Genomic DNA, 14008 nt, shown 5'->3' with positions numbered 1-14008 from the left:
CTTTCAGAGCTTCAGTTGCTGTTATTATTGTAACTAATCCTTGTCTCTTGAAGAGACACTCCAGTCAGTTTTGCGACCAAAAGGAGATTTTTATTTGAATATCTTCTTTCACTTCAAATGCAGTGAGGCTCAAACAAAATTAACATTCCCGTCCTCTGAAAATGTATCTTCATCCTACTTTCCTTATGTTGTTTTCATCAGTGAATAGGCCCAGAAATCTTGCCTTTTCCAAACCTGTCCCATTCCTCATTCACTTCAGATACGCAGTCAGGCCCTGGCTTTGAAAACCAAAAATCTAAACATTCAAATCTAAACCTTAATGCTTTAAGTAAAACAGATCCGTATACTTTGCCAGGGATTGTTAAAAAGCAAACACATAAATATTAAAATCCTTTTTGTTTCTGGGGGTTCAGTTCTTTTCTGCTCGGTGTTCTGACCTAAAAACATATGGACCAGTTAAGTGATAGAATAGTGTTAGTGGATATTAAGCAGGTTGAAGTCAAAGCCTGCAATGTAAAAGCAAGATACATACTTGCATGAGTGTTATAATGTTTTCTCTCCACATGCATACATTATGCCCCCTCACATCAAATACTATTGAGATTCCATTTCAAGTTGCCTGGTCAATTGCATGAAATAATCCATAATGTTTAAGAAAAATTAATAAGCTGCATTGCATCTATACCTCTTCAACTCTGAGTCATGATCCGTTCCTAATGGTACATATCTCTTTTTGTTTTTAATTTTCAGATGTAACGTTCATTCATGAAGGAAATAAAACATTTTTGGATAATCTTGTCAATTTTGAAAAACTGGTATGTAAAACTTCACTATTTCTCCTTTTTCCCACTGTAAGGGAAGTGTATGCTTTTCTGCGCCAAGAAACAAATGGTTTAGGTGCTTTTCTCCTCTGAACGCGCGGTGATCTATCTGCTGCATGTTGTGCATTATCAATACAGTGCGTTCCAATTAAAAATAAGTGTGCTGGCAAGTTCTGGGGCCAAATATGAAAATCTGCTTTTTATTTTTGAAAACGGAACTTCATTCGATTGACGTCAGTGGTTGAGTGTATGTGTTTGAACTAGAATGAAAGCTGTAAGGTTCCTGTCAGCAGGAGTTCAGTCTTGAGGTTCAGCCTTGTTGCTTTAAAGGCATCTCCCTGTGTCTTGGCTTACGCTGCTTCTGAGGCACGGGACAAAGCTCTCCTTCTGGGGAGGTATGTCCATCTTGGATATGAAGATGGAATTTGTAGGGTCTGCATGGGAGGGGAAGGACCACCCCTCTATCAGCCTGTGGACAGATGGTGCCACTGTGGAGAGATCACCTCGTGCCAAGTGAGAAAGTGAGCTCACGAGAAAGGGGTCCCTGGCCAGTCCCTTCTTACAAGTCACTGAGACGCCTCTTTGAGAACTGTTTCCAGGACATTCTCAGGTGTTTTGTCATGCAGCGGGTTCCTACTAGCCTTTCTCACTGGCTGTGGGCACAGGAGGAATTGCCTGCAACTGTGAAATAGGAGTGCCCCAAAGAGACCCTGGGGACCACAAGAATGGATGTGTCTGACAGATGAACTTTAGTGTCATAGGTGAGCCTGCCATGCACGGTTAAAGATGGTATCAGGGACCCCTGTCCGTAGACCCTGACCTTTGAGTGACCTTTTCAGTAATGGTAATGGATTTCTGTGAACTCTTTCAGGAATGGACCCCCGGTTCCCTGTGAGACTGGGTCAGGCATTTGAGAGAAGGTTGAGTGAGACGGGGGCCATAGACCATGACCAAAGAACAGTACCACCTGATGAGTCCAAATGAGGTTTGGCCTCTGACCTTTGGCTCAGAGGTGCCCCGCTCTAACTGTGAGGTTAACTCGCCACACAGGGGATGAGGTGGTGCAGAGCCAGTACAGGAGGCTCTGGTACAACCTGAAAACCCAAGCAGCTGAATCTGGAAGACTGGCGTCTGGGGATAGCTTGCCTTAGCTCAGTTTTAATGATCTGAGGGTGATCGCTTTCTTGCTCATTAGTTTTGAAGTAGACATGTGCATAACTTTTTGAGTCTCTCTCTGCACTAAGTGCTTTGGAATCCAGCTCAGTTATTTTAGATACTACAGTCAAACCAACACAGCCGAAATAGATATTTAAAGTATTGGGTTTTCTTGTACTTACTCTTTAGAAATTTGTTCTGGTGTCACCCAGTAATGTTCTGAAGATCCCAGGGCCCCACTTTGTAGCCAAAGACTGTAGGCCCTAACGTTCTAGTCTGTAGACAGGTTGATCTTCAGTGTTTGGTATTAATGAAATGATTGCAGGAATAAGAAGCCTCTGGTCAATACTTATGTCAAATCTTGGCCAACACCTCTGCTTAAGAACGCCAAATAAGCTTTGGCGAGCATGTAAGGGATGTGGCACGAGCTGTGTCACACCAAGTGGAATTCCCTCTAAAGGTCTAGTACCCTTCCCTCTGACTAACCCAGAGGAAACATGCGAGAGCCAGTACACTGTACACTGACTGTGGTCAGTTGTTAAGGGTACAGTGGTGGTTGGCCCCCTTCCCAAAGAGAACCAGTGATTTGGTTAAGTTCATTGTGTCATTTTCCCCCCAGATGGAGCTCCCCAAGTGAGAGAACAATTCAGTAAAGGCAAGCATGGGAAAGAACGATGGAAAGCTTCCTACACCCTCTCTCTTTCATTCTGACCAGCGTCTCTTTTTCTTTTCCCCTGCTTTCTCCAGTGGTCCAGTGGAAGCCTTTTAATGCTGACTCACGTAGTCTAGGATCTTGCTTTCATAGAGACAAGACTTAAAACTAACCGTGGGGACTGAAACAAAGTCTAACTAATAGTACTGCTCCTAGGGTCAATAATTGTATGTACCCTGAACCCTTTAGTAAAGCTTAAGGAAATAACAGGGCATAAATAGGTAATCTTTTATTTTAAATTCCTGAAGAGAACTCTTATTAAAAAGACAGCTAGAAGGTAAGTGCAGTTACACATGCATGCAGCAGGCCCACGGCACCCAGGCGCACCCATCAGTCGCTTGCCATCACATCATCTCTAAAGAGAGCAGATTTTGTAGTGTCACTGGGTTCCTGGTCCTCAAAGCAGATGGCATTTAAGGTACAGCATGCCTCATGCTGACCCCCACCTCCTTGCACAGAGACGACAGGCTGAAGTCAGAATTTTTTCTAGACAAAACTGTATTTTACATTGTACGTAGCCCTATGTTGTACTTGGATGCTGGAGAGTGAAACTGAATTTCCTAGTAGAGTCAGTAGTTTAAGCACGTTTCTTAGCAAAGGACAAGGTTTCACTTAAGCTATTGATAAAATAGCATCATCTTTCACAGTAATGAACCAGTAGAACCTAACTGAATTAACTTGTGGGAAGCCAATTCCTCATGATGGATATTAGCCAGTGAGCAGATAATTCAGTGTGTTATCTTTATCAGGCTGATCCAGGCCAACACATTAGGTCAGAGAACACGAAACCCAGAAGTGCTTATTGGACCTAATAAGTTTTCCATTGTTCCCCACACTGCCTCAGCAGCTCCAAATGTTTCAGCCTCAGACCATTAAATAATGAAGAAACAAATGCTTTCTCCTTTTCTTCTCTTTATCACTCAGTGTTAAGAGCATCATCTTTTATCGTAGCCTCCTCCCCGCTCCCTTCAGAAAACCTAAAGATGAGATCAGGGCTCTGGTTTCAGTGCTGCCCTGAGTACCTGACCTTACATCAGCTGTGCAAATGGCACGTGATAGAAATCAAGGTGACGCCATACCTTAAAACAACGACAGAACTGTCCTGGGAATAGTGGTAAAATTGGGGGAAGGAAATTTAACAATACATTCTCAGACATGAGTCAGGTCTCGTTTCCTTTACAAACGCAACTCGAGCTGTTGCTGTAATCACTGTCCTGTTTATTTTTCACTATTGAGTAGAAATACAATAGAAATGCAGCCTGTGAGAACAATTTAATAAGTAGGTCATATTCAAATAATGTTTCTGGAGATCTGCTGAATTTTAAGTATATTTATTTTTAGTTTTAACATCATTATTTTAGCAATCATTTGCTGAGCGTTTGCTGTATATAGACGATCCTCTGTTCAATGTGTGTAGGCAGGACATGAAAAACAATGGCCCGAGGTACAAACTACTATGTATAAAATAAATAATATACAAGGATATATTGTATAGCACAGTAATAATAGCCAATATTTTATAATAACTTTAAATGGAGTATAATCTGTAAATTTTGAATCACCTGAAACTAATGTTGTGCACCTGAAACTAATATTGTAAATCAACTGTACTTCAATTGTTAACAAAAATATGATGGCCCATTTAGGAAGGTTTGGAGGACCAGATCATGAATAACGTTGATTCTTGAATTACAGGGTTATGTTTGGATTGTGTATGAAACAGTGTGGAGTCACTGTTGCCTTCCAGAGGACTAGAACATGAGGACAAGTGTTTGGAGATTATTCTGGCAACCGCGCAGGAGGAAGTGTAGTGGAGATTGGTCTGGTCCTAAATGCCGTGTTTCCTTTACCGTGGTAGAGAGAGCTAGAAGGCGGTTGCAGGTACACAAGTATGAGGCGAGGGGATCTTGTCCAAAGGAAGGAGCTGTGAGTTTAAGCAATCTTTGCCTGGAGATCAGTAAGAAGCTTAGAGAAATAAAGTAGAAAACTGAAGACTGTAAAAGGGAATGTACATTATAAACAGAAAACGGTCTCTGTAAAGATATTGATGTTTTAGAAAATGTACCTGTTTCATAAATATCTCATCTCCTGTCACCATTTGAGTTACTTGAGTCTTTGATTCCACAAAACTTCTGGCCTCCATTCAGCAAGTGTGTGTGAGGCCACGTGTGTGCCGTACGGTTGGTGCTGGGTACACAAAGCCCTCTCGTGGTACTTGCTCTAGAGGAGGAAGAAAGTTCCACAAAGTGATCACAGCAACACAAACCCAATAAACACTGTACACAGAGCAGTGGGAAGGTTGAGAATGGAGCTTCCCAAGTGCAGGTGAACTCACAAAGACTTCATGGGGAGAAGGTGAAACACCTTCTGAAGTAAAAGCATATGCAAATGTGGACAGGTAAGTTGAGGGTGGACACGCTGCATTTGTTTAATATATTTTTTTAAATATTTCTTTTTTTTTTCTTTTAACTGAGGCATGTATTGATGTACAATATTATATGTTACAGGTGTACAGCATTGTGATTCACAGTTTTTAAAGGTTATACCCCGGTTATAGTTACTATAAAATGCTGACCATATTAGCTGTGTTGTACTATCTTTGTAGCTTATTATTTTACACATAATAGTTTGCACCTCTTTATCCCCTATCCCTGTGTTGGCCTTCCCTCCTTCTTTCTCCCCACTGGTAACCAACCACTAGTCTGTCCTCTATATCTGTGAGTCGGTTTCCTTTTGTTATATTCACTAGTTTGTTTTATTTTTTAGATTCCACATATAAGTGATATCATACAGTATTTGTCTTTCTCTGTCTGACTTATTTCACTTAGCCTAATACCCTCCAATCCCATCCATGTTGTTGGGAATGGAAAAATTTCATTCTTTTTTATGGCTGAGTCATATTCCATTGTACATATATACCACATTTTTATCCATTCATCGGTTGATGGACACTTAGGTTGCTTCCGTATCTTGGCAATTGTAAATAATGCTGCTGTGAACATTGGGGTGCATATGTCTTTTGGAATAGTGTCTTCATTTTCTCTGGATATATACTCAGGAGTGGAATTGCTGGGTCATATGGTAGTTCTATTTTTAGTTTTTTGAGGAACCTCCATATTGTTTTCCATAGTGGCTGCACCAATTTACATTCCCACCAACAGTGTAGGAGGGTTCCCTTCATGTCCTCACCAACATTTGTGGTCATTTTAATGTTAGCCATTCTGACAGGTGTGAGGTGATATTTCATTGTGGTTTTGATTTGCATTTCTCTGATGATTAACAATATTGAGCATCTTTTCATCTACCTGTCAGCCAAGTGTATGTCATCTTTGGAAAAATGTCTGTTCATGTCTTCTGCCCTATTTTTTTTTTTTTTTTGGCAGTACGCAGGCCTCTCACTGCTGTGGCCTCTCCCATTGAGGAGCACAGGCTCCGGACGTGCAGGCTCAGCGGCCACGGCTCACGGGCGCAGCCGCTCCGCGGCATGTGGGATCTTTCCCGGACCGGGGCACGAACCCGTGTCCCCTGCATCGGCAGGAGGACTCTCAACCACTGTGCCACCAGGGAAGCCCCTTCTGCCCATTTTTTAATCGAGTTGTTTTCTTGATGTTGAGTTGTATGAGCTCTTTATATATTTTGCATATTAACCCGTTATTGGTCATATCATTTACAGATATTTGCTCCCATTCAGTAGGTTGTCTTGTACTGCATTTCTTAACAGTATGTTTTCCCATGGCTCAGTTAGAATCTGTGCAGCCGGGGTTGAGAGCCACTGTTTCTGAAGACAAGGTCAAATTTTGTTTTGTAATCCAAAGTCAATATATATTATCAATTAAAGTTAGGCACCAAATATAGCTCCTCTGTTTACACCCAAAGGTGTTAGACCATCCAACCAGCCTCACAGCACCGCTAGTTCAGCAACACCCGAAATGACCCTTCCGCTGATGTGTTTCCTCTTTTGCCTTCCAGCATATGATTGCAGACACTGTCCGAACACTGAGACACTGCAGGACTCACCAGTTTGGTGAGTCATTGAAGTTGGGTATGGCATGTTAGTCTGTCATCTGTTGGTATGGACTGTGGCCATATCACAAGTATTGGTGGTAAAAAAAAAAAATTGTAAAATATAATATGCACATCACATGCATATACTGTATTCTCTCTGTTTCATCACTGCATGTTTGGGAGGCAGAGGAGGAGAAGAAATGGCAGCTTTTTATCCTCTCCTGGCAGCAAGTTTACACTGTACAGCGTGACTTTAGACGGTCAGAAGCTCCCGCTGCACCCCTGACCCAGAAAGTCTTGTTTGCTTGCCTGCTGGCTCAGAATTACCCGTGGGTTTATCAGGGGTGACCCTGTCCTTAACCTCCTTGCTTGGAGCCTTCCTGGAATAGGAATATAGTTTGTAAAAATGCCTAAAGCTGCCTTGCAGAATCTTTTCTCCTCCAATGAAAACTTCCTGTTTGGAGCTGCCTTTCACTGAAAACGTATTTTTCTGAGCGCTTTTGTTGACTCCCCACTGAGACTGATGTATGTAGGAATATTTATTCCTTTTTAAATCTCAAGAATAATTTACACTGTGTTTAAATGATGTTAAAACATTGCAGGAAGGAAGGAAATCAACTGTATTGAGTTCAAGGAGCTTTTCACATGGGCAGTGGGATCCTGACCCTCTTGCTGGTGAATGGAGATTATAGACCCTGTGGGTGCAGAGCAGAGAACTCAGGCTCGGAGAGGCTAAATTTCAGCCGTTACTCAGACCGAGTACCTGACTGCCCAGCCCGTACCGTTTCCTTCGCCTTGTGCAGACTTTATAAGTATAAAGGGCAATTAAAAAAACAGAGAGTTCAGTAATTATAGATCAATCAAAAGTGACCACTCAGTAAAACTTACTTTGTTAAGCAATACATCCTCATTGTAAACCCATTTTTTTCAACAATACAGAAGTGTCTTTAAAGTAGAACAATCAAAGTCCCACTTCCTAAGGAAAATGTTACTAACAATTCGGTACATATTCTTAAGAATTTTCGTTCTGTTCATGCCCGTCTTGGGTAGTAATACTGTCCTCCAACAAAGCAACTGAACTTCTGTGTGGATTACAAAGTTTCTGTTTGAAAGAGAGAATTATAAACACAGGACCTAATTTTCTAAGTGCTCACATCAAGGATTACCATTTGATACATGCTTATATAATTGTCCATTAACTACCCAAGTACAATGCAGTTTCAATAGAAATAGCAATAACACTGTCATGGAGATTCATTCAAATGTACAAGCATACTGTTGCTGATGAGTAAAGGATTTGTATCTCTTTCACCCCCCCCCTTTGCTTCCCAAGTATTTATGGGTACTCAGCTAATTCTGAGACCTCAGTCTCACTCACCAAGGGATTCCGGTCTATATACACTGCAGGTGTGGGCAGGAAGGTTATACCAGTGGGGCTGGCCTTGACCTTGCCAGCCTCCCATCTCCAGAGAGTAAGTCTGCATAGCAAAAGGCAAAGGAGGAATTTACATAACTCTCAGGCCAGTTTGTGTTTTGTATTTATATATCTTTAAAAATCAAGTTTGGAACTGAATTATCGAAATTCAATTTGACAGTTTATAGAGGCAGAGTTAAACAACGTCAGCCCTTGGGATAAAACAATGTTCCTCAAGCCACTTAGAGATTCCAGAGTGCCATGCAAGGGTCACTTGTCATGGTTGGAAGCATTCCGCCTGCCGTCTTTTTAAGGCTGGAAAGTTAACAAAACTATCTCGGTAGCATCATGTTTTCTAAACCAAACAAGGGGGAACGGTAAAACTTTAACTCCTGGTGCTTCTACTTGTTGAAACCAAGAAGCCTTGCTTCTATGTAACCTAAGAACTACAAGCCGTCCATGACATACAAGCCCTAAATTATTTCCTCATAAAACGTATTTGTCACAGAGGAGGAAAAAATGCGTTTTCACCAAGAGATAAAATTTCTGAATTAAAATGCTCAGCCTCCTGGGGGCCCCTTTTCTGCCCCAGCTGAACTCCAGCCTCACCCCCGGCTTCTCCCTCTGAAATCCCACAAAGCAAGAAGACTCACAGTTACATTGTCTCACTGGAGGGCAGCTTAGCCCATCTCCCCAGGCCGTAATGCGTTTTCTGTTTGTTCCTGACCATGGGAAGTGGGCCTGCCCCACTGTCCAGGCTACTTTATCTCTGATTCCTTATCAGAGCTGTCAGCAGCATGGCACACACGGGTTCACAGTGCACCAGAGCCTCTTGTGGCCCTTTAACCGCCCTGCGTCTGGGAGTAGAAACTCCCTTGCTTTGTCCTTCACTGCGTGGACGTTACCCCATCCACACACATTCTGAACCCGCTTTGCCTGTACACCAAACCTTTAGTCCACTTCTGTGATATCCGTTCATTTGATTGTTCCCTTAATTTTTTCCCCCCAAAATAAGGACACCAAAAGATTTTCCTACCAAAATAAGGACATACAAAATCAAAAAAAAAAAAAAAAAAGAAGAACTAATGTGTCCATGCAGTCACCAGGTTAGCAGTGATTTCTGACAGTTCCAGCCTGAGATATAAGAACCTGTGAAAGCCATTTAATGGGGCAGTCACTGTGACAAGCTGCATGGCGTGGGAGCCGAGACCATGGACTTGGGGGCCTCACGGCCTGGGTTCTGGTCCTTCTCTGCCGCTTACCTGCTAGGTCTGTGCTGTTTCACGTTCTGTAGAGGGAGATAATAACAATCACTAAATACTATATAATGTTAGGAGAAATTGCTCTATCAATGTTGGTAGAACAGACATCTTGCCAGTCTAATTACCTGACCTGAGGCATCTGGTCTGAGCTGGAAAAGCATCTCTGGGATTAGGATAAAGATATCTCTTCTGGGACTCTGACCAATGCGAGTCTGCCTTCTGGGTTTACCCTACGCCTTCAGGTGGGGTGTTACTGGTATTCAGAAACAGCATTACTGCTCTCATGAGATTGACTTTTTTTCCTTCCCCAAAATAGGAGGTGACATATCTCCAAAAGAGCACCCAGAGTTAAAATCCTACGTTCACCACCTGTGCGTCATTGACAGCCAGCAGGCCCTGTTTGCGCTCTCGCACAGGATCGAGCCACGGGTGTGAGCCCCCCCCCACGCCTCGCCACCCTGGAACCGCAGCCCCGGGAGCTCCGGGGATGGCAGCGCCGAGCACGTTGCTTTCCTGAGAGAAAAGAAGTTGCTGAGTTTTATCAGCGTATCACAAGACATACACAGGAAAGCCAGCCAGAGCGTGCTCGCGAAGTGATGTCAGCTGCCAGAGGTGCGGAGAGGCTGCTGTTGGAAGGGGAAGGCAGAAGCTTTCTCGAAATGGAGAAGCCTGGTTTCTTAGGATCACCTTGTTGAACCAATCCAATGTTCACTTTGAGATGCGCCAGCGTCAAGACGAGAGACCGTCTCCTGTCATATGGTGACCAGGTGTCTCCGTAAGAGCATGTGTGAGCCTGGGAGGAGTTTTACTTTGCCTGGCAGCAGATGCCTGTTTCTAGGCTGTCAAAGCGGGAGCTCATTTGAACACCTGAAGACAGTGACGGCATCTCTAGGTTTCCAGGGAGACGCACCGATCTCTGTCTTTATGAACTATGACATCACCAAAAGCCACTTGTGTCTAGGGAGTTAGTGAGGACTGGCAGCTGGCATCCCTGCTCTGATCTCCAGAAGAGAAATGTCAAGGCATGCATTTCTTGGCATCCACAGTCACTTAGCGATGTGTGCTCGCAGGTGAAATGCGTTTCTGCGCAACTGATTCACAACTGTAGGCAAGTTAGACTAAGTTGCTTTGCCAACACGGAAGAACAGTCACCTTTAAGAAATCGACGCATTGAATTTCTGGGGATTTTCTTTCCACGTGCAAGCAGGCTCTCATCTCGGGTACCATACGATTTTTGACAAAAGCACAGTGCCTGACACATTGCAGGCACTCTTAACTGTTCCTGGGGGTGACGGTCACAAAGGCCCGCCTTTTTGTGCCTGGCGATGCCCTCGTGTGTTGCTTGCTTCCAGCAGCCTCATGCCCATACTCTGGAATGAGAACGGCCCATACAGGGAGCTTAAGTGGGATGTGATGTGTGAAGCGCTTAGCTCTCCCTGGAGAAGAACAAGGGGTTAAAATAGTGGTGATCGCCCATCTTTCAGCAAATGAAAAGAACCCCAAAGATCTAAATGTCTGATGTATGTTGGACACTTAGAAGTCCTATAGTCTGCCTCCCAACCAAGGCAGGGAGCCTTTCTATAATCTGCCTTTTTTTTTTTTCCCCCAAATTCTCAGAGTCTTTTAAGTCTTTTTATTCCCGTTTTTACAGGTGGGGGCTCCTACAGTAAATATGACCTCTTGCTGTTCTCAAGAACTGGTTAGAGGATTTCCCTCAACCTTCAAGTGAACAAAAAAGCCTGTGAGATACAGTAATGAAATCCACCCCTGCCAGCTAGATCCTTGTCACTTTGCTAAAATACAAGGGCCCTGCTTTGCCTGTTAGGTTCATTCATTTTCCACACATGTGATCCTGGTGCCCCTCTCACCCCTCCTGCCTGGTCCCCTCCTTGGTGCCTGTACAGAATCGCTTCTTCTTGTCCTATCAGCACCTCATTACTGAGATGTGTCCAATGCTTTCTTACACCTTTATAGCAATGCTGTTTCCTGGGCTCGGGAGCCGCACTGAGCTTGAGAGATCCCTGTTAGCAGCCACAGGGAGCAAATTTGGGGTAGGACTTTGAAAGAGAGTCTGTCCCAGCATGTCAGGCTTCAGTCCTGAACATTAACACGGCTTTATAGAAAGGCACCATCCAGGGCTAGTCCACTCAGAGAAATGCCCCAGGCTCCTGGGAATGGAATGAGACCCATTGGAGGAGATCAGACCCACCAGAACCAGGGAAAAGAGACTTTTCTCATGGCTGATCAAACACTGGAAAAGCGCTCCCCTTGGCAATTACTGAGGACGCTGTGGGCTTACGGCACCAGTGTGTGTTCTGGTCTTTTCTCTATGCTCAGGAGTAGCATTGGGCCATTCTAATCCTACAAGGCCATTTTGACATCGTCTCTTGTGTTTTACAGTTTAAATGGTTATTCACATTAGATCTGCATTGCTCCATCTAAAAGTATTGCAGTTGCTCCAGTGGAGAACTATTTTAGCACAGCACCTGCTGCTTGGACCTCAACTCAGATGTGTGCATGGCCAAACGAATCCACACGTACATCACACCTAAACAGATTTTGAGGGTGTAGTCGGAGTACCCCACGTGGTATGGGTGGAAACAGACTGGGAGAGAATGGCGCTTGCCCGCTGTTTCCTCCAGCCATGGTCTTAATGGCTCTTGGGGCAACAAAAGGGAAGGATTTTGTTTTGTTGAGATGTGCTTTTCCACCCCTGTCTTCTGAAAGTCAGAATCTCTAAATCTTCCTGAATTTTAACAACGATCTGCAGAGGTCTCCCAGGCAGCAGCTCTCAGAAATTTCAGAAGCAATGAGAAGACGTGAATCTGGAATCAATGAATTCAAGGCAGAATCATGGGAACCAGATGTAGCTCAACATGAAGCTGTTTCTAATGAGTCTGGAGCTGTCCAAGTGAACAGGCTGCAGGGGACTTAAGCAGGGTCCCTGTTAATAGGGGTGGGTCATATTCCCTCTGCATATATCTGCCCAGGCCTCTTTGGAATAGGTTTTGTTCTGGCCAGAAGGGTGGCCAGGAGGACCTGTAAGCTCCTTTCTAACTCTGTTAGATTTTCACAATCGCACGAAATCTCCATTCACTCTGAAAAATCTCCTATCACCTGAGACCTTCACCAGCGACGGGTGCGTGGGCACTTCTGAGGGGGTTATTTTCGCTATGGCACAATTTTCAGACAGTCCTATGGGTCTTTGGATCTGTCAGCAAACCAGCCCTGCTTAGAAGATAGCACAGGGCAAGTTCCTATCGGCAAAATCACAACCACTCAAAAAAATGTTTTTAATTTTTCCATACCCATTTGCAGATGCTCCAAAGACTACAGTGTTTTATAATAACTTCACTCTTCCTTATAATCTGTATAATTGCCAGACGGTTGTAGTGATACATATTATGGCCTGCGTTCACTTTAGTATCTCGTTAGAATGAATTCATTTTCCTAGACCCCTGTCCACAAGCAAGTTGGGTGCAGAATACCTTAAATTCAGAAGCATAGGGACGAAGTAACAACCCATACCTCCCAGCTTGTAGGGAGATGTTGCACTAATGCATACTCACCTCCAAGTAGGGAGACACAGTGGCATCAAAGAGAAGGTGCTGGTGACGTTTGATCCCTGGAGCTGGGCTTCCACTGCTGCCCCGATCCCTGCCCAGTGGTTTTGTTGCAGCCATCTCACACACCACAGATTCCAAGTGTCCCTAGATGGCAGAGCTAGTCTGAGCTTCTCAGAAACTAGGCAAAAACATTCAAATGGGGAAGATCAGGTCCACTCTGGTGATCTAGCATGGATAGCATTTCTTTTAAATGCTTCAAAGACATGTCCTTAAATTTTCAGCCTGCTTATTAACGAGTGAGCCATTGTGCTTAAAACTAGTGCTGGAAAAAAGTTTTTAAAAATTGCCAAAACGTTAGATGAAAATGTACTATATAAAGCAAAGCTGTATATACTAAACATTTTTTAGCAGAGTAATATTTATTTGCATAGCCTATTTATTCGTATTCCACTGTTATCAAATACTGGGATGAAATCGATGAGACCGCTGTGACATTATCAGCTTGCATTAACAGAAGATAGAAAACCCACAATCAGGGCGTCTACCTAACTTCTCAGGGACTACACTTTGTAGTTTTCCACCATTAGAAGAGCTGGTAAATATGAAACATTTGTGGAATTACCAGAATTGCCATTAACAGTATTTTCTTTCTCATATTTCATGCTTTCTGCTTCTGTATATATGACTGTGCTGTGTATTTATCAAAGCTAGTAAGCAATAATTTATATGTAAAAATGGCCAAGCAATATAAGGTGAAAACTTACATGTAAGTCACTGTTACCTTATCTTGTATTTTCAAGTGTTTTTTTTTAAAAACTGCTTTTCCAAATATAAGATGATGTTAAAGATACTATTCATGCCTCAGAGCTTCTTGCTTTGTGATTTTTGGGGGCTCTGCAGCCTGTGTTCCGGCAGCGTATTATGCTCAGATGTGTGGAACTCAGAAATCATTTACTTGCTGACAGCGCTACAAGTAGGTGAAGCGATTCTCAGGCGACCCATGGAAGCCTACATCACTTGTGCTGCCATTGAGTTATCGTAGAACCTAAAGACCCTGGAAATCGCATCGTATT

General features: G+C 43.4%; 1 protein-coding gene across 6 annotated transcripts in view; it reads left to right on the top strand.

The window, feature by feature from the left end:
- Positions 1 to 13788, top strand: part of RAPGEF5 (Rap guanine nucleotide exchange factor 5) — a 235975-nt gene extending 222187 nt beyond the window's left edge. For 4 of the 6 annotated variants that reach the window (XM_060304703.1, XM_060304702.1, XM_060304705.2 and 1 more), the window contains 2 exons: positions 751 to 815; positions 6072 to 6640. In XM_060304703.1, coding sequence (XP_060160686.1) covers positions 751 to 815; positions 6072 to 6278 — 272 coding nt within the window. In that variant the 3' untranslated portion in view covers positions 6279 to 6640. The other 2 variants (XM_030857070.2, XM_060304704.1) reach the window with 2 other exon arrangements.
- Positions 13789 to 14008: the final 220 nt, after the last annotated feature.

The sequence above is a fragment of the Globicephala melas genome, chromosome 9 (genome assembly GCF_963455315.2).
Source record: "Globicephala melas chromosome 9, mGloMel1.2, whole genome shotgun sequence".
NCBI lineage: Eukaryota > Metazoa > Chordata > Mammalia > Artiodactyla > Delphinidae > Globicephala > Globicephala melas.
This window is presented reverse-complemented; position numbering and strand designations above follow the sequence as displayed.